Here is a 25,477-nt window from a genome sequence, read left to right on the forward strand (position 1 = left end):
GAAAATAGTTCAGGTGCAAACTTGTTTGCTTACACTTGGATAAAGGATTAAACCAAGAATATAATTTCTTGTTATCTTTAATTTATAGTGTTAAGGTTGGGTTTTTACCAGTTGCTTACTTTTTTTATGACAATAACAGCTGGAGACTTGTTTAGTTAGTGAAGTCCTAATTGCCATTAAGGAGGGCACACCATGAAGAAGTGAGATCAGAGATTGGGTCAGAAGTCCTGGTTATTTCTCTGTATACCTTACAAGTTAGGTGAAGGCTGGTTTCACTTCATATAAATGTAAGCGGGATTATAACCCCAATTTGACAGAGAAATATTTCCTGAATGTGGCCTTTTATAAACTAAATGTGAAGAACATAAAAAGCATTTTATAATGCTGACATTGGAAAAAGGAAACAAGGTAATGATATTTATTTATAAGACTGATCACTGAGAATAAATCAACATTGGTTCAGAAATTGATAATGATATAAGATTGATATTGATTTATAATGAGAAATTAGTTCTTGGTACTAATTTGCTTCTTTTTTTAACCAATTACCATTTAATACTTTTTTAAGTACTAAATAGAACTTCTTGCAGAACCAGAACGGAATTTACAAACTCTGAAGACCTCTCTCTCTGCCAACAACCAGAACCTTACTCAACAGATTCCCTAATAGTCAGCATTGTCCTACATTAATAGAAACAGGCACATTAATTCCAGTCATCAGTGGAACACCAATCGTTAGCTGGAACCTTTGTAGGTCCAACTGGAATGCATTTCAGAAACAAATCGAGCAAACTATTAGAGCAATTCCACCCACTCTTAATTGGTATCCTAGATTTGTTAAACTAATCAAAACTGCAGCCAAAGCCTCTATTCCTAGAGACTACAGAAAACAATATATTCCATGCTGGAGTAGAGAAACGGAGGAACTTTTAACCAAATATGAGGAAACAGAAGACCCAAATGTTGCTAAGGAGCTCATAGCAACCCTGGATAAAAACAGAAAAAGATGGATCTCAACCATCCATGAACTCGATTTCATCACATCTAGCCGGAAAAGCTGGTCACTTCTAAGAAAATTAGGTGGAGTAGAACCAACATCACACAAAACAACAGAGATAACTCCTGATCAAATGGCTAATCATTTATTGAAAACCTCCACGATACATCCCACTCTATCAGGAAAATTGCTGTACAATCTTCCATCAGACAAATCCTGAAGACGGGACCCGAGCTTCCTAAACTTATACACCCAATATCTCGGGAAGAGGTACAGATAGCCTTAAAACTCACCAAGCCCTTTCCTCAGAAATTATAATGACTGGTAAACTACCAAATCTGTGGCAGGAAGCCAAAATAATTGCAGTGCCCAAACCAGGGAAAGACCCAAATGATGTGAAAAATCTACGACCTATCTCTTTGCTTTGCTCCACCTTTAAGGAGAAAGAATTCTCCTTAAAAGAATTTCACCACTCATCGAAAGAGCACTCCCGATTGAACAAGCTGGCTTCAGGCCAGGAAGAAGCTGCTGTGACCAGGTCCTGGCCCTGACAACACAGATTGAAGCAGGCTTCCAGAAGAAATTTAAATCTGGAGCCCCTTTCATTGACCTAACATCAGCTTATGACACAGTCTGGATCAGGGGCCTCCTCCTAAAGTTAGGAAATATTATAAGGTGCAAAAAAACTTTTCAGCTTTTTGAATCCATTCTCTCCAACAGAAAGATCCGGGTCCATATTGGCAGAAAAAAGAGCAGACCCAGATTCCTTCGCAACTGTCTCCCTCATGGCTCTGTGTTATCCCCTTTACTTTTTTAACATCTACATGTACAACTTACCACACACCAGCTCAAGCAGGTATATGTAAGCTGATGACCTAGCGATCCTACATCAAGCTATCTCCTTTGCCAACCTGGAATCAACCTTGAACACAAACCTGAACATCCTGGAAGAGTACTTCAAGCAGTGGTACTTGAAGCCAAAAAAACTATGTCCACAGTATTTCACCTGAACAATGCAGAGGCGAACCGACACCTCGACCTTTCTTTCTGTGGAAAAATGGTAGAGCAGGAGCCCCACCCGAAATATCTTGGAGTGAGCCTGGACAAAAGCCTAACCTATAAAAGACACATCACCAACCTGTCCAACAAAATTAAAACAAAAAACAATATCATTTCAAGGCTCGCTGGAACAACCTGGGGTTGTGGTGCAGGAGTCCTAAGGTCGTCTGCACTAGCCCTCGCATTCTCTGCAGCAGAATATTGTGCCCCTGTCTGGGAAAGAAGTGCACATAGTAACATTATAGACACTCAGCTAAACTCTACCATGTGCACAATTAGTGGGACAGTGAGAAGCACCCTCTCTCCTGGCTGCCTGTCCTATCTAACATTGTTCCACCAAATATACGGAGAAGACAAGCCTCATTTAAAGAATTTAATAAAGCAATGAGCAACTCACTCCTGCCCCTGCACCAGACTCTTATAAATCCACCTGGTCTTTGCCTAAAATCTAGAAAGTCTCTCTGGACCATGGACGAACTCGCTTCAGCTACCTTGCCATCAACACCTGACATGTGGAGAGAATACTGGTCCAACAATCTCCCAACAAACAGCTTCCTGGAAGAAGATCCCTGTGCTCTGCAGCCTGGTTTTGCTCTTCCTAGGAAGAGTTGGTCATCAATCAACAGGATCAGAACTAACCAGGGCAGATGTGGCTACCTACTACATAAATGGGGCTGTGTGACTACCCTTATTGTGATTGTTCTCCTGTGGCTCAGACAATTACTCATATTGTGAACGATTGCCCAAGGTGCCAATTTCACAGTGGTGGCCTACTGGACATCCACAAGGTGACAGATGAGGCCTTGGATTGGCTTTCCAGTCTGGACATTGACCTGTAGCTGGTATGGTGGTGGTTATGGAGAAAATAGAAGATTCAAGGTCCCGTTCACCAAGAAGATGTTATTCTCATGGCAGCTCTCATAGTCCTTGTCGAAGTATCAGCAGAACTCCTCCTCGTGCTAGAAGATGATGATGATGCAAAGTGAAATGGGTTTTCTCTAATGGATCAAGATTTCACAAAAGTCACAACTTCTCTCTAATAAAACCTTGGATACAGCTACATTTGTGTTGTGATGCGTTGAGAGAACATGCAGTCTTGCCATATTTGGTGCAGTAGGATGATAATTTTCCCTGACTTGATTATAACACATTTCTTTTGCTTTTTTTTTTTTTAAAAAAAGGAAGACTTGGAGTGCAGTTCATGCCTTTTATGTAATGAACTTTTACATGTTAAGATTTTCATCATTTGTTTCTGGAGATTGTGATTGTACATTTCACTTGTCAGTTTCACAAAGCCATGTGCGTAAATAAATAAATTAAAATTTTAATATACTATTCAACCAAAATAAAATTATCTACCTCCTCTCTGCAGAACATAGAGAACATGAAGTTCATTACTCCATATATATTTAAGTGGTGTATACCATCTCAGTTTCTGAAATAAATAATATATTTTATTTGTAAGTATTATGAGGCATCTATAAATATAAATAGAACTTCTAATACAGGATAGTACATAAAGTTTCATATTTCAAGAACAAAGATGTACACATACATATATTTTTTTCTTTGAATTGAGCTAAAGAAGTATTTGATAAGGTCACATCTGTATAATCACCTGAGGTCTGCAAAGATGGGGAAAGCCAAAAAAGATCCAGTAGAGTAACCAAGAAGATATTGGAAGATTTTGCTTATACATATGAAGAGAGACTGAAGAAATGTAGTCTTCAAAGTTTAAGAAACAGATGGATGAGATATGATAGACACATACAATTAATAAGTGGATCTTAACAGTGTAGATTGTAAACGAAATTTTGCAGCTCATGTCCAGTGGAGGAAGAGCTTGGAAATTTCTGGAAGCTGAATGTAATTATTAGGCATGTGAGGTCTAGGTTGTCTCATAGCACGTCATAAGTTTATGGAATGGACTGGCACAATGAGTGTGCATCTTCAGTAAATATATTCAAGGATAGGTATGACTGGGTATGCAGGCATTAGGTGACATGCATGGGACCCTCTTTTGAGTAGACTCCCTGGAGGAGGCTGCATAATAGACATCAGGCCACTAAATTATTATTTTTTTTTTTCAAGTAACCTAACTGAATGGCTAACAGTTTACAGACAAGAAGAGTCTGTTCATCATTAAGAAATTCAGTTTTTTGCAAAATCTAAAGAAATCATACTTAATCCAGTCAGGAAAACAAGTAGCAAAGACAGATAAATAAGAATGGTTGATACAGAAGTTAAGGAAACAATCCATGAAAAGAAGAAATCATCAATCTCAGAATACTGAAAATGTAGGCAATTATTGGTACAATTATCTAAACAAAATTCACAGGAAGATTTTGCAAAAAATACAGAGAACAAATATCATGAAAGTGGAAAAATGTTTTGGAGGTTATTCAGAAAACTAGAAATATAGAAAACAGTACCATAAAAGGTATTGATGAACATAACCGATGTGCTAGACATATATAGAGTAATAAGTATAATGATCTGATTACACAACCTTCAAATAAACAAAGCATCAGTAAACAAGTCCTTGAATGGGTTAGCATATCACCTGACTCTAGGAACAGTATAGTAATCCCTCGATTAATGTGCCCCCAATTAGTGCGTCATTTTTTTTTCGATACCCAAATTCAATTAGAGCGTCTATATACATCTTAAAAATAAATGTTACAGATTTTAAAAATTTTCTATCTATACATTTTTATGGCTAACTATTTTAAAAAATCACTCACCAGAAAGAAATAATTTAGTTACCGATTTAAAACATTTCACAAAGTTATTTTTAATGGCATACTACACTATGTTCCAAATATTTACCGCCAAATACAACTTCTCTCATACAACCTATGGACCAGGGGATTATCGCAACCCTTAAGGCATACTACCTGAGAAGAACATTTAAACAGGCAATAGAAGCAACATCTAGTGAGAATTTTATGACTTTAGTAGAATTCTGGAAGAAATTTAACGTTAAATCTGCTATTGAAAATATTCAATCTTGGAATGAAATTACTGCTAGCAATATGCACACCATTTGGAAGCACATTCTTCCACATTGTGCAAAAGATTTTGGACGCTTTTCAAATGAAATGGATAATGTTGTTGAGAAAATTGCCAACATCAGGCATGAACTGGGTTTTGATGAGATTGACAATGATAACGTCCAAGAGTTAATTAAATCTCATTCTGAAGAATTGAGTGATTCCGACCTGCTAAATTTAGATGCACAGAGGAAAGATCCCAAAGAATATGAAGAAAATTTAACCACTGATAGGCAGCCAAAAGAGATTTCACAGAAACAATTTGAAAATATTTTTCGTACAATAGAAGTTTTTAAGCAACAATGCTTAGAGGCTGAACCTAATGAAGAGAGAAGCAGTAAAATTTGCAGAAGAGTAGAAGAGGCAATAGGGCTATACGTCAGTCGTATGAAAAAAGAACAAAATGCCTGCCAAACTACGTTAGCTGAATTCTTTGTTAAGAAGTAGAATAATAAAATTTATATTCTGAATATGTTTTATTGTCTTTCAGCTTCATGGTTTTCCTTTAACTAGGCCCAGAGACATACCTTAATTCTTTTATAAAAAAATTAAGGTTCAAGAAAAAATTCGAGGAACGAATTATACTTTTTCCCATAGGTTATTATATTCGATTAGTGCATTTTTGATTAATGCGCCTGTTTTAAGGGACGCATTAATCGAGGGATTGCTGTACTATACAACTGTACAGTGAAAGAGTCAGTTGCATTATTAGTAAAAACCTTTAAGATAGGTTCTACATTTTATCTATTTAAGATTTTGAGGATGGTAAATACAGAAACAGCTAAAAGAATTTTAAAAAATATATATATACAAAACAAGCAAAAATTAATCAAAAGACCAAGCTAGCAGAAAACAAACCAGTATTCAACTCATTTTAAAATACATATCTGAAAGTCAGGTTGGAAATAAAACTTTTCATCAAGACTAAGGACCACGCATTTGAGAGTTTTCAGCAACTAGCAGAACCATGATACAAATTAATGTGTATATATAAAAGGACTTGATATTACTGGTATTCCAAAATGTGTACGTAGAACTAATCTAAGACAGTATGGTCACTTTAAACAGAATAAAGGTGAAGGATGTTAACAAAAAATTGATAAGGGACAAAAACCCAGAAGAAAAAGTAAGAGTGGGCAGATGCAGTTAGGGAATTCTTCAGGTGATGAAATTATATCATCTAATGAGAGATTTGACAAATCAGAAAATAGTCACGAAATAATGTGTGAGACAGCAATATTTGGTACACCATCCGGGGTATACAACAGATGAGATGCTAAAATGAATACTTTCTATTCTAAATTCTTATATATTTCATTCTTTTCTAAGAGAATTTCTTTGCATAGATATGCTTTTGTAAAATATCCATTTAAGGTCATCATTAAGGAGTATATACAAATAAGCTAAAGAAACAATGATTTGATCACTGGTTATTGGCATGACCTCTAGCGAAAAAAAAAAACTTATCAATCACCCCAATCTGAACAATAATGGTGGTCTAAAAATCCTAAACATATGGAAGGCACATATTCTACCCACGGAACCTTTCTCCCTAAGAGTTAACTATAAACAGGACTGTAGATAATCCAGAAACCTAAATCTAATATAACAATTGTAATGTTAAAAATAGGACATAATTGTTACTGTAAGAAAACTATCTATAAGAAAGAATGTTTCTTTCGTGTTATCTTAAACAGAATTTAGCTTTGATGTAGTTTCTAAATAATTAATTAATTTGTAATTTTATCTGTATTTTTTTTTTTCCACTAGAGGTCATGCTAGTAGAATAATCGGTGATCAGATCATTGTTTCTTTAGCTTACCGTGTGAAATGTAACTCATCTTGTCCTTGTATACAGTCCAGATGACCTTAATATGAATGTCGAAACGTCAGGAAATTAAAATAGTTATTTATAACACTGTTGTAAAGTCCATAATTTCTAAAATGAATGCTGATCACTGTGCAACACTAAAAGAAAAGATTTTGTAAAATATCCTCAAGATTACTATCTAGTATATCTAACAATTAGAAAATTTGCACCTTGTTGATATAGTCTCATACTGCATTCATTACTTTTTTTTTTTTTTTTTTAAATGTTGGGTCCATATGCAAGAGGTTGGCTGGTCAACCTATAGTACTTTAGTACCGTATATGGGTAGTGGGATGGGAAAGGAGAAACTTGTTGACGTTCGATTTAAAAGCCTGTATATTGTATTCCTTGGGAAATAGATCAGGGGGAAGACGGTTCCACAGTTCAGCAGTAGCAGGGATGGTGGGCAGTGGCTGTACATGTTCCAATGGGTTCAGTACAGAGTGGGAGAATTATTGATGCTGTTTCAAATGAGCATTTTTCATGAAAATATTTATAGAATATACAAATTGCTGAGACTAAACGCCTATGCGAAAGTGGGGGGAGTGAGTTGGTAAGAGATGGATCATTTATCAGTCTAATTGTTCTCCTCTGTATTGAGTCAAGCATTTTGAGGGAGCTTTTAGGAGCCCCACTCCAAATGTGAGAACACTATTCGATAGATGGGTGGATTTGCAATTTGTATAAGATTAACAGCTGTTTTGAAGTGAAGTACCATCTTGAGCGAAAGAAGCCTAGTTTTTTGGAAGCTGAGGATGCAATGGCTTGTGATGTGTTTATTCCAGGAGAGGCCTGATGTCATGGTAAATCCGAGGAGAGATTTCATCTTGTCTGGGAATTTGAGTGTTATCAAAAATAATACTGGCGGAGGAAATGGTTCTTTTTTTGTGGGAAATAAGACAGAACTGGGTTTTACTAGAGTTGAAGTCGACAAGGTTATCTGAGCCCCATCGGAGGATGTCTTCGAGGTCCAAATTAAGGGAAGTTGTGGTTGATGTTCTGTGAGTTGTGTAGGGTAAGGTTTATCAAATGAAAGGGAGGAGTGCAATGTGCTGTCATCTGCAAAACTGTGTATTGGGTTGAAGGTCAACTGAAGTACAGAAGGAAGAGGGTCGGTGAGCAAACTGAACCTTGTGGGATCCCAAGGTTCATTAGTTGGATGGTGGGAGGATAGGGAGCCATCTACCATCACACATAGTGTACGTCCAGACAGAAAGCTCGCAATCCATCTGCAGAAGTCCTGAGACAGTCTAAATGATGGAAGTTTGCTTAGTAAGCCTTAGTGCCAGACCCGGTCAAAGGCTTTAGAGATATCAAGTGTGCAACTACTTGGGATTTGCCAAATCTTTCCATGGCACATGTCCAGAGATGGGTGATATATGAGAGCAGGTCACCTGTTGATCAGCATCGACGGAATCCATACTGGTGGTCGCTTAATAGCTGGGTACTTTCAATGTAGAGTAAGAGTTGAGAATTGATGGTTTTCTCCATCACTTTAGATAGGATTGAGGTGAGTGAGATAGGGCGGTAGTTAGATGGCAGCGATTTGTCACCCTTTTTGGGAATGGGTTGAATATAGACCAATTTCCAGGCTTTGGGATATATATACCAGTGGATTAAGAGAGTGTGTACAGATGGCATAGGATAGGAGTCAGTTCTGCTGCACAGACCTTCAGAACAATTGGAGGAATGCCATCAGGGGCAGGAGCTTCTTTTTGTGTCTAATTTTGACAACAGGTTTATGATCTCTTTCTGGCAAAAGGATACAGGGGCATTGTATGTGGAGCAGTTGAAATGTCCGGGGGCATTTGCCATTGTCAGTTATGCATGCATTGGCGACAAAGTGTGAAGCCAGAGATTAGCTTTTCTGTGGGTGATGTTGCAATTGAGCCATCTGGGTATGATAGGGGTGAGAGTAGTGTAGGGCAAAAGTTGCGACCAATTATACTTTGGCAAGAGACCAAAAGGCATGGCTGCAGCTAGGACAGGCTGTAAGTTTCCTGCTATTTGCCCGTTCAAATTCTGTTTTGGAATCATTGATAATTTTTTTGCATTTGTTTCGGGCTTCGGTATAGACACTGAAGGAGTTCTTAATTTGAGCCAATTGTGGTATTAAACTGGCACTGTTATAATGCCAAACTACTCTTGTGCAGGTATGACTGTGTAAGCATTGTTGCATGGGGCAGGAGATGAGCACTAGGTTGTGGTCAGAATTACCCAGGGGGCTCACTACATTCACTGTATATTTGGAAGGGTCATTGGTAAGGAAGAGATCTAAGTATTTGGGGAGTGATTTGGGTTATCTGGTATTCTGATCAGCTTGTAAACAATTTGTGTAAGGTCATTGGTGATGGCAAATATTTCAGCATCTCTGCCTGCAGGATCTGTACAATTGGAAGAGGAAAACCAATTGGTGTTATGGACATTAAAATCACATAGGAGGATGATTTCGCTATTGGGAGAGTGGGACTGGAGAAAATCAACTTTTGAGGAGAGGAAATTAAAGAGCTCAGAGTGGTTGGTGGTATTAGGAGAGCGATAGAGACAGCAGATGAATTTGACTGAGTGGAGAGGGACATTTTTAACCAAAGAAGGTCAAAGTTGGGTGATTCTAGGTTAGGTGCTCTCTGGCAGGGTATGTCAGAGTGGATATATGCGCACACCACCCTTGGGTCGAAAGGAGTTAAATAGTGTATAGTTTGGATGGTTGAGATGGATAGTGCTGGGGAAAGGTGAAATTTGAGTTTCTGTTAAGAAGAGTCTGTGGGGTTTGGTTGACTGTAGATGATAGTGGACACTATTAAGGTTGGAGTTGAGACCACGGATGTTGGTGTAGTGGATATGCAAGGGTCTTACACGTTTCCTATGCAGTGCCTGCATACTGGTCTCCTTGGTGGTGTCACTTGATTTTTGCACTAGTTTGGTTTGTTTGTAGTCTATGGTCCAGCTGTTGTCTCCATTTTGGCGTTTTTCTTCTAGCTGTCTTCGGAGTTGGCATCTTTGTTCCCTTTGTGCAAAGGTTAAGTCAGGGCGAGCATGTACACTCGATTGGGGACAACTGTCCTTTAGCTTGCTATTTATCACCATTATTAGACCTCGGAATGTTCTGTTCTTGAAGCCAATCTTTTAACAGATCGTCATGTGAAGTAGCTTCAACTCAGGTGTCACACTGAATTAATGGTTATATTTATTTGCCCAAGGTACATTTAGTATGAATCAAGTAACAGTATTATCTGTCTTTATGCAAATGGTTAATTTATCTTGTAACCAAGGTCTAAAAAAAGCTTGGTGTTCTTTTCTGTTCAAAACATAATCTCTCTTCCTCTCAACTCCTAACACTTTTAAGTTTCAGATCCAACCAACCTTGAAAATACTGTTCTCTGTTCTCACATTTGGAGTGGTGAATGCAGGACCTCCCTAAAAACTCTTGATGATATTCAGAAGAGGGCAATCTGTTTAATAATGACCCTTCCCTCACAGACTTCCTTCAGTCACTTTCCTATAAGCACTCTGTTTCTATACTGTGCCTTTTCTATAAGTACTTTCATAAGCACTGCTCTTCTGAATTGGCGACTGCCATTTTCCACTTTCTTCTAACCATATAAAAACTAGAGCAGCCATTGGCCAACACCCATAAATTGTCCACATCTGAACATGTAGAACAAACTTCTCATCATCTTTCTTCATTCCATTCACCTCTATTCTTTGGAACAATCTCTTCCCCATATTGTTTATCCCACCAAATACAATCTCAAACTTTTTAAGAAACATAAACATAAACAGACTGCTTCTTTCCCTTTAATCACTTATCAACACACTGTAGTGGTATAGGTCCTCTGACCTTTCATTGTGTGGAGTCATCATAACAAGTGGAAAAAACTCGTTATGTCTATCTCTGATCCATATTATTTTAATAATAAGGCATAAGAAGACAAGTGTTCAATGCAGAAAGTTTTTTTCACTTTGTTACAAAGGCACACTTTCTCTTGGACATGCATAATGTTATGCAGTAATACTCTAGTAGAGCTAATCTCAGATGGTATGGTCGCTTAAACAGAATGGGAGAGGAAACATTAGCAAAACAAGTGTTCTCTGCAAGGTTGGAAGGAAAAAGACCCAGAGGAACACCAAGATATAGGTGGATTGATACAGTAAAAAGTGGCTTAGAAGATAGAAATATAAGATCTGATAATGTTGGAGTCTTGACAGGTAATAGATTGATTTAAAGGAAAATTGTAGATAAGAAGTTAGTAATGATGTAAATTTTTCATGTAGTACTATCATATCCTGTACGCCCCCTTGAGGGTACATGTCAGGAATTTGATGATGGTGATATACTATTTTATTACTTCTGTATGGTAAATATATGATTTCTTCATTAATTTAACCATGTTACTCCTCAAAATTAATATTAATTTTTATGGCTATTTTGCCTATTTTATGGGCATTTCCCACGAACTCTGAAGACGACACTCAGTCAAAACGGCTCACATCCTGTTCTCTCACCCCTAATTTTGATTCATCATACTCTATCCTTCTCCTTTCCCAAAAAGTATCTTCTTTCACCTTCTTCCCAAAGAATTTACAGCCCATCCTTAGAAACTTGATTTTTAATTCACGTCTTTGTTTTATCTGCAATTCTATCTCCAAAAGAAGAATATCCTACAAAGATATGTCCCAAATGATTCCTTCCTTATATTTTTCATGCATCTACGTCTCTAAAATTTCAATGCTTTAAAAAATTGAGCAAAAAACCAATGACATTATACAAAGGGAACTCCTAAAGAAAAATAGACAAAATAGCCATAAAAATTAATATTATTTTCTTTTTTTCTATTACTGATTGAAGGCTTGTAAATGATCTAAAGTTGAGAAGGATGTTCTAAAACCTGCCTGTTCTTTTGGTTGATGGAAATTTAATATATATATTTCATTCTGCCATCTATAATTTTTGTAAAAAGCTTATGAAGGACTGGGAGAAGTGTTATAGGTCTATAATTATGTTATATACATTAATTTTTATCATATTTCTTATACAAAACGATGACTTTTCCAGTATTTTTTTTAGGGATTCTTCCTATTCTGAAACACTCAGTACACAATTCTGCTAGTTCAATATGTAAGGAATTCCATCAATTTTTTTTAACATTTCTATTAATATTCCATCTTTTATTCTATTAATAAGTCCAGAGGACTTATCACTTACTTATTATTAAGTAATTAATTACTCCATACTTCAAGGATATCTTTTTCTCATGTTTTCATGTCACCTTTATCATCTTTAATTCCTTTTACAGCATTCTTTCCTCCATTTCTGAGCTTCTTCAACAACCAACAGAATATTTTGCCACCTTCTTGTTATTTATTTTCTGTGTTCTTACCAAAGCCCTCCCATGACTTTTGTTTAGCTAGTTTTAAACAGCGTTTTGCTTTCTTACATTTGTCTCTGTATTCTCTAAGAACACAAGTTGACTTATTTGCCAGGAACTTTTGATATGCTTTCTTCTTTTCCCGTGTCCACCATGGAGTTCTGATTTTTCTATCCTTACAGACAACCCCACCACATGCCACTCTGGCTGAATCAATCAGTGTTTTCTTCAGGGCTTGCCACCGAATCTCCAAGGTTTGGTTTCTGTTCTCAAACTCTGATTTTTTCTTCAATCATGTTTGTGTATTTTAGTCTACAGCTCAAATCTGAGAACTGCTCAATTTTTATTTACTTTAAAACTTTCTTACATGTTCTTCTTTTCAACTTTCCAGATTATTTTATATGCCAAACTACTCTGCAATTTCTAAAGGAAATAATGTTCTATGGGGTGCTTAAGGGTCAAAGCTGTATAACTGAGAGGAGACCTCCACATAGCCTTTAAAGGAATGCGGAGAACCGACCAGGGCTTCTGACCTAATGTCCAATCCTCACCTTCTCGTGGTGCACCCTGTTGGGTATCTACTTTGATACTGAACGAACGAGGATGGGCTGGCAATTTGGGATTGGGATTTAGCCGACCAAATTGTATTCTTATTGGTTAAACCAAAATAAAAAATGATGGTACAACATGACAAAATTTCATGCCAGCTGGGGCGTCGCTCGGTTAAACAAGACCCTCGTTGTTTTGGCCAGGGAACCAGGGCGAACAGCAAAAAGTCAGCTACTGGAACAAATCTGAAAACAAACCCCAACTCAACATCACCAGAGTTAAAGATCGGTACTATCAACGTAAGAAGCCTGAATGGCAAAGAAATGGAGCTAGCTGAGGAATTAGATAAGTACCAGATCGACATAATAGGGGTGACTGAAACAAAAAAGACCAAAACTGGTGAGATCTTTCTGAGCAATAAATACAAAATGTTATATTCAGGCAATGCCAATCAAGGAAAAGAAGGAGTAGCCATAGTATTCAACACTAAATACGAGGCTAATCTTCTTGAATGGCAGTTAGTCTCAAGTAGAGTAATATGGGCAAATATGAGAATGGGGAACTGGACAATGAGACTTATTTGTGCCTATGGTCCCACAGAAGGCTCTACTAAGGTAGAAGTGGAGGAATTTTTTGAGGCTTTAGAAAAAGCAACTGACACAATGAAAAAGGAAAAGTTGGTCCTTGTTGGGGATCTAAATAGCAGAGTAGGAAATGATTGTGAGACATACAAAAATATTTTGGGAAAATTTGGAGAAAAGAGCAAAGCTAATAATAATGGCAAATATCTGTTGGATTTCTGCTCAGGACATGGACTGGTTATTACTAACACCATGTTCCAACATAAAAACGTGCACAAATTCACATGGAGAGAAGAGGCTAGGAATAAGAAAAGTCTCTTGACTATGTTATTGTTGATAGTGATATTTTCTCCCTGGTGCAGGACACCAGAGTGTACAGAGGATTTGAAATTGGAAGTGATCACTATTTAGTCTTGAGCAGGATAAAATTGAATTTCATATTGAAAAGAATAACATGTAAGAAAGTTTTAAAGCGAATAAAAGTTGAGCAGCTCTCAGATGTGAACTGTAGACTAAAATACAGAAAGATTATTGAAGAGAAAATGAAAGACTTTGAGAACAGGAATCAAACCATGGAGATTCGGTGGCAAACTCTGAAGAAAACATTGATTGATTCTGCCAGAGAGGCATGTGGTGAGGTTGTGTGCAAGGATAAAAAAATCAGAACTCCCTGGTGGACACAGGAAGTTAAAGAGGCAGTGAAGGAAAAGAAGAAAGCATATCAAAAGTTTCTGGCAAATAAGTCAGCTTTTACTCTTACAGAATACAGAGACAAATGTAAGAAAGCTAAACAGTGTGTAAAACTAGCTAAACAAAAGTCATGGGAGGACTTTGGCAAGAATATAGAAAATAAATATCAAGAAGGTGGCAAAATATTCTGGAGGTTGTTGAAGAAGCTTAGGAATGGAGGAAAGAGTGCTGTAAAAGGAGTTAGAGATGATAAAGGTGACATGAAAACAGGAGAAAAAGATATCCTTGAAGTATGGAGTAATTACTTTGAAACACTGCTAAATGAAACAAGCAGTGATGACAGCACAGTGATAAAAAACACTGACCAGGCATGCAGTCAGGAATACATATCCATACTTGAAGTAGAAAAAGCCATCAAAGGCTTGAAATGTGGAAAGGCAGCAGGAGTAGATGATATTCGACCAGAAATGCTGAAGTATCGTGGTATAAAAGTCTTACAGTGGCTGCACTGCATAGTTCAGAAAGCCTGGACAGAGGGACGAATTCCCGATGATTGGAGTAGAGCTCTCACATAGTACCCATATATAAAAAGGGAAATAAAACTGAATGTGAGAATTACAGAGGTATTTCCCTACTGAGTGTTCCTGGCAAGATCTATGCAAGTATACTTGAGAAACGGTTGAGAAGAATTGTGGAAGAAAAGCTTGGTGAAGAACAAGCTGGATTCAGGCCAAATAGAGGCTGTCAGGATCAGATCTTCACTTTACGACAAATAGTCGAGAAAGCATGGGAATAGAACAAAGATCTGTATTTAAGTTTTGTTGATTTGGAAAAGGCATATGACAAGGTGCCAAGAGAGAAGCTATTCAATACGCTGCAGTTATATGGTGTCAATGGGGCATTATATCAAGCAATACTTAGTCTTTATTTGAGTTGTAAGTCAGCAGTTAGAATTGAAGGAAGTACAGGAAGATGGTTTTATGTTAAATCTGGTGTGAGACAAGGATGTACATAATCCCCTCTGTTATTCATTATCTATATGGATCACATTATGAAGGAATGTGGTATTAAACGTGATATCAAAATTGGAGATGTTAATGTCAGCTCTTTGCTTTATGCGGATGATGTTATACTTCTAAATAAATCCGCTACAAGTCTGCAAGATTCTCTGACTAAATTGAATAGCTGTTGTAATAGATATGGTATGAAGGTCAGCAATAAAAAGACAAAGACAATGAAAATAGGCAGAATCATTGAAAATGTCAACTGTGTTGTGAATGGAGAACCTGTGGAACAAGTAAAACATTTCAGCTATTTAGGCACGATTTTTACTGAAGATGGTAAATTAAATATAGAAATAGACAACAGAATCAGCAAAGCTGGTATGGTGGGAAGTCAATTGAATAAATTCATATGGAATAAGAAAGAAATTAGTCGGAACACTAAATTAGCTGTATACAAGACAGTGTTCAAACCAGTTTTAACTTATGGATCTGAGAGCTGGGTCAGAAGTAAAACACTTGACCAAAGACTAGAGACCGCAGATATGAGAGTCCTGAGAAAGATTAGAGGCGTGAACAGATGGCATCAATGGCAATATCATATTAAAAATGAGGATATTAGGAAAGAACTTGACATTGTCAGCATCCAGGAATGCGTTAGCAGAGCTAATCTCAGGTGGTATGGTCACTTAAATAGAATGGGAGAGGCAAGATTAGCAAAACAAGTGTTCTCTGCCATGTTGGCAGGAAAACGACCCAGAGGAAGACCAAGATATAGGTGGATTGATACGGTACAAAGTGCCTTAGACGATAGAAATATAAGATCTGATAATGTTGGAGTCTTGACAAGTAACAGACTGATTTGGAGTAAAATTGTAGATAGGAAGTTAGTAATGATGTAATTTTTTCATGTAGTACACTCATATCCTGTACACCCCTTGAGGGTACATGGCAGGAATTTGATGATGATGATGATGACAATGTTCTATTTGTGATTTCAAAAAATCTTGTAACACCATTGCATAAATATCAAATTTTACCGAATTTTAATGAGCAAGTCTATGTATGCGGATACATCTGCTGACCACCGCAATCGGAGACTAGCCGTTAGCCAATTTTCAAGTCGTAAGAAAGTGTAGTGTTTTCTTTATAATTAATAAAGAATTTATAAAAATAATGTCAAACCTTCAACCAGTGTGAGTAAAAATGATTAATTCAAGAAGAACATCGTAGTTTTCAAGAAAAATGGGAGTTACAATATTTTTGTATTCAAGGAAAAAAAAATTTATGCCTGATATGTAGAAACTCTATTGCAGTTTGCAAAGAATATAATATTAAAAGGCATTACAATACAAATCATAAAGAAAACTATGACAAATATGTTGCAAAACTTTGTGAAGATAAATTGTCAGAATTAAAGTTGACACTTCAAAATCAATAAAGTGTATTTACCAAACCTACTGAAGACAATAGAGCTATGGTAAAAACCAGTTATTTGTTATCACATTTAATTGAAAGTAAGTTGAAACCATTCACTGAAGAGGAATTTATTCGTGAATGTATTATTCAAGAAGTTGAAGTGTTATGTCCTGATCAATTAAAGAAATTTAAAAATATAAGCTTATCTTGAAATACCATTGCTAGCAGAATTGATGATATAGCCAGGAACTAAAGGAATGAAATAAATCAATAATTCCAAAATTTCAGACCTATTCCCTTGCAATTGACAAAAGTACAGATGTATGGGATATCGCTCAGCTGGCTGTTTTTATTCATGGATGTGATATGAACTTAAAAGTAAGTGAAGAACTTCAAGAAATTAGTTTTGAATGAATACAATTTCTATTAAAAAAGCTGGTTTGTCTTGCAACTGATGATGCTCCTGCCATGACTGGTGTTGTTAAAGGAGTTGTTACAAATTTAAAAGAAAAATGCAAAGAATAAGGTAATAATAATTTTCAACATTTTCATTGCATTATTCATCAACAAACACTATACTCCAAAGTTTTAAATATTGGATATGTCCTAAAGAATGTCAGTAAAATTGTAAATTATATTCGTGCAAGTGGACTTAATCATCGGCAATTTAGTAACTTTCTAGAGGATACAGAAAGTGAATGTAGCGATCTACCTTATTATACAAAAATTAGATGGCTTTCCAGTCAAAGTTTTAAAGCGATCCTTAAAACTGCTGGACGAAATTACCATTTTTTTAGAATCAAAAAATTATGAATGTAAAATATTAAAAAATGATGAATGGATAAAGGACCTGGCTTTTTCATTTGACATTACAACTCACCTTAGTCAACTTATTCTTAAGCTACAAGGCAAACATTAAGTAGTTACCATGTTATTTGACAATATTAACATTTTCAAACAGAAATTATTATTTTGGCAAAAACAAATTCAAAAAGAAAATTTATTCCATTTTGAATGTTGTCAATCATTATTACAAAAATCACCGAAATTGCAATTTTCAGAATATGCCAATCAAGTTATTAGAAAATGAATTCGAAAGAAGATTTTTAGATTTTAAGAAATATGAAAATTAGTTTCACCTATTTACTTCTCCTCTATCGATTGATGTTGAAACTGTTGATGACCATTTATAGTTTGAATTAATCGAAATTAATTTCGATTAATTCCAACAAAAAAATATGGATGCTGGAATTCCAAAGTTCTATAATTATTTATCAGTCGATCAATACCACAATGTGTTATGTGCAATTAGGCATTTTTTTAATTTATGTTTGGTAGCACATATTTATGTGAACAACTATTTTCAACTTTAAAGAATAATAAAACTGTGGAAAGATCAAGATTAACAGACCAGCATATGCAAGTAATATTGAAAATAACTACAGGTCAACAAATTCAACCAAATTTTGAAGAATTCATTAATGAAAACGTTGTCATGTTTCTTCAAAAAAATGATATGTATAATTTTATTTAAATATGTAAACTTTATATTTTATATGTATTTTTGTAACATGGCTGTATTATGTACTTATATACTGTAATGTTAATATTAAAAAATCTGTTTCCTCTTTATTTCAAGATTTTTTTTCTGTTGCGGCCAGTGGCTTGATGTATAATTCTTAATTTAGCCCTTGGAGGTAAACGAGTTTGACATGCCTGCTGCTGTAGAGGATATTCCATTTCAGCTGATTTTTTGAATGTTTGAATAAAAGCAATAATAATGTCCTTGATGTGTTCCGATTGGCATATCTCCCCAGATCTGCCAGTTTGTCCTATGTAGTGTGGCCCACAACTGCAAGCAATCTTACAGACACCTGGTTTTTTTAACTGGCAGATGTGGTGGTTCAGGAGGTTTCAGATGACTGGAGATTTTGTTGATTGGGAAGAAAGTGACTTTTAGATTTTTTTGGCAAAGCAATCTTGCTATTTTATCTGTGATTGATTGTGTAGAGCCTGGCCAGCTTGTGAGGGTACATATCAGGAAACTGATGATGATAATGATGTAATTATCTTGTTAACACCCATATGACAATAACTCAAGACAAAATGAAAAAGTATTACCATATTCATCTGGAAATGAAGGAGTGAAATAATAATGCAGCAGTGATGATATAACTATAACCAGCTGTTCTGAACTTAAGAGATTTGCTGTATTTCAAAACAAATTAATAATGTTCTACTATGATTAGTCATCACTATGGTAAATTATGAAGATAACTACTTTAAAAACTTATTTAACTGTTCAAGGATTTCCTTTCATCCCCTGGTCTACAATGGAATGTACCAAATCCAATGCACCTGTAACTTGCCATGTATAGGCAAAACAGGATGCATGATTCCAATCTGGAAAAAAGGAACACAGCAAATAATCAGATTTAATAATTATAAAAAAACTGGACCTTTATCATGCGCTGGACACACTACACTAAATTAAGTGGAAGGGCATCTTCTTACACTGTACCAAAATCTGGTACTAATGTAAATTTAAAGAAGCCTGTGAAATGCTGATCAACCATCCTAATCTCAACAATAATAATGGCCTAACAACCTCAAGAATGTAGATGGCACACATTCATCATCATCATCAAATTCTTGATATGTACCCTCAGGTGTACAGGACATTATGATAGTACTACATGAAAAAGTTACATCATCAACCTCTCTGATCTACAATTTTCATTTTTCTTCTCCCATTCTTTTTAAGTGACTGTACCACCTGAGATTAGCTCTGCTAACACATTCCTGAATGCTAACAATGTCAAGTTCTTTCCTAACAGCTTCCTTCTTAATATGATATCACAACTGATGTCATCTGTTCACTCCCCTACTCTTTCTCAGAACTCTCATATCTGTGGTCTCCAGGCTTTGGTCAAGTGTTTTATTTCTATCTCAGTTCTCAGATCCATAAGTTAAAATAGGTTTGAACACTGTCTTGTATATAGCTAATTTAGTGCTTTGATTCATTTTTCTCCTATTCCATATAAATTTATTCTGCTGACTTCAAAGTCAAAGTTGTATAACTGGGAAGAGACCTCCATGTAGCCTTTTAAGGAATGCAGAGAACTGACCAGAGCTTCTGATCTAATGTCCAATCTGCACCTTCTCGTGGTGTACCATGTTATGCATCTACCTGGATAATGAATGAATGAGGATGGGCTGGCAATTTGGGATTTAGCTAGCCAAACTGTATTCTTATTGGCTTTAATCATAAGGTAAATGACAATGCACATTCAATCCACATAATTTCTGTTTGAAGTTTTCCAGCAATTCCTTACTCTAGGCAATTGATCTGCTTGGTGTCGCACTGATTTGATCGTCGGCTTGTCGAGAGCTCCTGAAAAGATTAGTAGTATTTTGTGTTAACATTGGCAATTTTACTAGAATTTTAAGTAGCATTGTTTGCTTTTTGTTTCTTGGTGTGTTTGCGCAATTTTTGTGTGTTTTCTGTTAAGTATTATTTTTAAGATAAGATAGCGTACATATGGCACCGATAAAGATAAAGAAAAAATGGCGGCCAGGTCGTCATGTTTGTTTAAGAGTTTTGATGTAAATGAATTTGTGCAATGTGCTGTCTGTGAGATGTATGCTTTGCGAAGAGCAGCGGGAGTCTGGTTAGAGGGCGATAGTGGAGTTAATATGTGCAGAAAGCGTAAGGAGAATGAGGATCTCAAGCGTGTTTCGGGTGGCGAGAGTGATATCGTTAACGATAGTCAGAATGTAGAAAATGGCGGTGTGATAGAGAATTGCGTGGTAGTGCCAGATAGGTGTGAGAGCGTCGTTGAAAGTGTAAATGAAGGTAGAAATACAGAACAAATGGATGATTTGATTGATAATGAAAATGGCGAGATAAATGCAAGTAGTGAAATTGTGCGTTTGAATGGAGCGATACACAGAGCAAAAAGGCAACTGGAGCATATGGAAAAATGTGTGCTGAACGTACCGACTAATAACTGGCGAAAGTCTGTGATGACAAATAATAGAATGTTCGTAAACGTCAATAAAACGAAGGAGCGAGTACTGTATGGGGATTCGCTATTAAGAGGTGTGATAGTTGAGAGTTTAACGAAGTTGTACCAGCCGGGTGCCAACATAAAGGACATCAGCGAATCTATGCGAGTGCAAAAACAGAAGGTGAAAGAGATGATAATCGTGGCAGGAACAAACGATTTGAAAGAGGACAAAATGGAAATGATAGGGGATGTGAGGGAATTACTTGAGGTAGCAAAAGAGAAGAGTGAGAGAGTTAGGATGGTGAGTATTTTACCGCGGTATGACTGACAGTGAAGCGTTTAGAAGGAGGGCCATAATTGCCAATGACTTTATGCGCAGGTTATGCATTGAGAGTGGTGTGGAATTTGTGGATGTGTGGAATGAGTTCGATGGGCAAAAGGACTTATATAAGATGGATGGGTTACATTTGAATGGAGTTGGTGTACGGAGGCTTGAAAAAGTGTTGATGAATGATGTGAAAGTGGATGTACAGACTCAGGGAAACTAGATTTATTAAGGGGGGGGGAGTAGATATGCAGACTTTAGGGAGGCAGTTGAGTGTATGAATGAGTATATTATGCCCTAGTGAGTACGAAGGACAACAAATCAGAATGGGATAGTTAGTATAAGGCATCAAAGTAGGGATGGGACAAATGGGCTTCTGCAATTCATGTACACTAATGCCAGGAATATTAGGAACAAGAAGGAAGAGTTTTTGGCCTTGGTTTACACTTCTAGACCACAGGTTGTTGGTATTAGTGAAACATGGCTGACAGAAGATCATAAAGCTAGTGGGATTGAATGCGACAGGTATAGCGTGTTCAGGAATGACAGGGTGAATAAAAAGGGGGGAGGAGGGGAGTGTTATTGATGATAGCTGATGAGTTGCAGCCAAGGAGTATAGAAGTTGAACTGCAGGATAGAGAAAAGAGCACATTTGAGGCTGTTTGGTGTGAGATAGAACCTAGCAGAACAAAATATACAATTGGGTGCTGCTATAGACCAGGTGATGGAATCGATGGTGGGGATAGTATGCATAGGCAAATAGAAGAAATGAGTGGAAGAAGGGTAATTATTATGGGTGATTTCAATTATGGTAACATTGACTGGAAAGAGGAGAGGGCACATGGGAGGAAGGAATTGGATTTTATGCAGTTATTAAGGGACAACTATCTGTGGCAGCATGTAGTGGAAAATACCAGGGGGCAGAGAGTGCTTGACCTAGTAATTGCAACTGAGAATGTAGCTGTAACGAACATGATCATGTTGCCACCAATTGGTGAGAGTGACCATAAGGTCATGAATTGGGAGGTGGCTAAAGGAGTGGAATTTACAATTAAGACAGGGTACGTGTGGAATTACCAGGCTAGTAAGTATGATAAGCTTAGGTGTGTGCTTGACTCAGTGCCATGGCATGTAAAACTAACTACAAGGGCTGGATGCTGATAGTGCATGGGAGGTGGTTAAGAAGTGTTTGCAGGAGGCAATGGTTGACTGTATACCAAGAGTCCGAATAATAAATCAAGTAGGGGTTAAATGGATGAATAACACTATTAAGCTTGAGCTGCAAAAAAAGAAACAATTGTGGAGGGAATTTAAGGAGAAAGGTGACCAGCAGGCGTGAGAAGCAAAAGCGGATTACGAAAAGCAAAAGCGGATTACGAAAAAAAATTGGCCATGCAGGCTAAAGAGAATCCCAAACAGTTTTTTCAATATGTTGCAAGTAAAAGGAAAAATGTTCATGGTAGAATGATCTTAAAAAATGCTGAGAGTAGGGAGGTAACCAAATCAGTCGATATAGTGGAATTACTGAGCGAGCACTTTACAAGAGTATATCATCCAGGTGGTGACATTGCAGGAATGGAAGAACCAACAGCTTATACTGGAATTGTGATGAACAAAGTAGAGGTAACTAGTCTATTACAGAACCTCAATGTCAATACATCTGTGGGATTGGATGGTATACCAGCTGTTGTCATACGTGAAGCGGCTAAAGAAGTGTCAGTGCCCTTGACCATTTTGTTTAATTTAAGCCTCAGGTCTGGGTCAGTCCCAAAGGGGTGGAAAGAGGGAAAAATAGTTCTGCTGCATAAAGGAGGTTCCAAGGCTGCTGTTGAAAATTACCGGCCAATCAGCATAACAGGAATCATTATCAAGCTTGGAGAAAATAGTCAAGAGGAAACTACAAGATTGGATAGAAGAAAATGGGATACTGTATCGGGGGACAGCATGGTTTTGTGAAGGGTAGGTCATGCCTCAGTAACTTGCTCACGTATTATAACACAGCGATGGCTGAAATGGATAAGGGTAATGGATTTACAGTGATTCTACTGGACCTTGCTAAGGCCTTTGACAGGATACCACATGGAATTCTAATCAGTAAATTGCAGCATATGGGGATGGATATAGGTTGGTGAGATGGATAGGAGGGTAGTTGACGGAGAGATATCAGAGAGTGGTTTATTCAGGAGTAGAGTCCACAAGACGGCCTGTGACTAGTGGTGTGCCACAAGGATCTGTTCTTGGACCACTGCTGTTTAATTTGTTCATTAATGATATAGGAAAGGATCTGAGAGGAACAGTTCATTTGTTTGCAGATGATACAAAGTTGGGTAGGGCAATAGCAAATGCAGATGACGTTAAAATTTTGCAAGATGATTTGGATAGATTGGAGGTCTGGGCTAAGGAGAATGGATGTCAATTTAATGTGGCAAAATGTAAGGTTATACATTTTGGGGTGAAAAGATTAGCAGCAGTTTACTACCTTGGTGGAACTGTACTCCAGGAAATTGATGAGGCACGAGATTTAGGAGTGTTGGTGGATAAGGAGTTGAAGTTTAGGGGGCACATTGCAAAAGTGGCCAAATCAGCTCATCAAATCACTTGGTTGCTGAAGAATACGTTGACAAGCAGAGACAAGCAGGTTATTGTTCCTCTGTATCAGGCCTTGATAAGACCCCATCTCGACTGTGCCCAGATTTGGTCACCTAGGTTTCTTCTTGATGGGGAGGAGATGGAGAGGATCCAGAGGCGAGTGACCAAGATGATAGCAGGTCTGTGGAATGAACCTTATGAGAACAGGTTGAGGATTTGTGGGTTGCAAAAATTGGTTGATAGGCAGAGGAGGGGCGATATGATTGAGACATTCAAATTACTGAAGGGTTTCTATGAAATTAATTCAGAAGATATTTTTGAGAACAGGGCTGGTTGTGGGAGGACTAGGGGACATCCATGGAAACTTGGCAAAAGTGTGGTCAGTAAAGGTGTTAGAGCTGGGTTCTTTACTTTTAGAGTGGTGAATGAGTGGAATGCGCTCCCAGAGTCTGTGGTGGATGCTGTGACAGTGAATGAGTTTAAGGCGAGGTATGATAGATACTGTATGAATGTCGAATGGTTGTGATGAATATGATTTGGGGCCTCCCTCGATGAGTCTAATGACTCCCTGGAGTTGCCCGTAATAATAATAATAATAATAATTTCAGAAACCAATATCTCAATAATTTCATACTTTTTTTTATTTAATTAAATGAGAGTTGCCTCTAGCATTATAAAGAGTAGGACTTCAGCTTGAATGTGGAGTTTTTTACCCACTTTTTTTTTAAGCAGGTGTCAGGCTAGTAGTGTTAATGGTTGACCAGATTAGTGATGTGTTGATTATTACAATATAGCTTTACTCTTCACTCACACACACACACTGTACTCCAGATAATGACCTTAATACGAAGGTTAAAATGCTGGGCAATCATTTTTGTTTAAATTAAAGATACAAATCTACACAGTAGTTGTCTCCATAATTTACCATAATGAATGCTGATCACCAAATAACTAAAAGAAAGGATGTTATAATTAGTGTTTTTGATGACAAGTAATTATCCTATACAGCAAAATTCCTTAATGTTTCTCTTCCCATTGGTGTGTCTGAGAAGTTATCCTTTTTCAGTCACACTATTTTTATTCATTTCTATGCCTATAACTTAGTCTAAATGTAGATATTTATTTCTGAACAGTACAATATTTTTTATCTAAAATCTTGGTCAGAAATAATATCACAAAAGCCAAGATCAAAATTCAAAAACACTGCATTTCATTTCAACGATGCTGATTTGATCTTGATGAGTGATAGAGAAACTAGTTCAGGAATCTTAATTAATAAAAAAAAAAAAAAAAAAAACTAAGACTATAAAGAACTTACCAAACTCCAAACATGATAAGTTATTGACAGAGAAAGGTACAGAAGTGCCAAGACTAAAGTAAAGCGAAATCTGGATAAAAGGATTCCTATTAATCCTGCTTGAAACACATATGTATTGAAGAACATGAGGAATATAATGACGATAGTAAAAATGACACATATATCTTGAACTCTGAAAATATAAATAACAGCTCTTTAAAAAATTTAATAATTCATAAAATTCAAGCATAGTTTATTCACTGAAAAGAACATTTTGATGTTTCCCTTTGTGAAAGGAGAATTAAAACAATGAAGAAAATATAATTAAATGAGGAGGTGACAATTGTATATATGCAAATGAAAGTACTTTTCAAAAGTGCAAATTTTCTTCTGTGAAAGGGTGAATTCTTGAAATCTAATATAATATGATTTGAATATAGGATTGTACAAAAAGTAATACTATTTTAAACTAATCTTGGGAGTGTCTGATACATAACAAATGGTTGCAATAGTTTTTATTAAGTCAAATTAAAAACTTTACACAAGGCCCCTGTTGTTTTCGCCAGGGAACCAGGGCGAACAGCAAAAGTCAGCTACGGGAACAAATCTGAAAACACACCCCAACTCAACATCACCAGAGTTCAAGATCGGTACCATCAACATAAGAA

General features: G+C 36.7%; 1 protein-coding gene across 2 annotated transcripts in view; it reads right to left on the reverse strand.

Annotated features, from left to right (window-relative positions):
* The window catches only part of LOC150093706 (transmembrane protein 138), a 57,603-nt gene that overhangs the window by 12,587 nt on the left and 19,539 nt on the right, over nt 1–25,477 (reverse strand). For both annotated transcript variants that reach the window (XM_090412974.1, XM_090412972.1), the window contains exons 3-4: nt 24,831–25,002; nt 3,416–3,491 (exon numbers count right to left, since the gene is read on the reverse strand). In XM_090412974.1, the coding sequence (XP_090269100.1) occupies nt 3,416–3,491; nt 24,831–25,002 (248 nt within the window). The remainder of the gene's footprint in view (nt 1–3,415; nt 3,492–24,830; nt 25,003–25,477) is intronic.

Source organism: Typopeltis vanoorti, chromosome 23 (assembly GCF_054136105.1).
Source record: "Typopeltis vanoorti isolate ZY-2024b chromosome 23, IOZ_Tvanoo_1.0, whole genome shotgun sequence".
In the NCBI taxonomy this organism is placed as follows: Eukaryota; Metazoa; Arthropoda; class Arachnida; order Uropygi; family Thelyphonidae; genus Typopeltis; species Typopeltis vanoorti.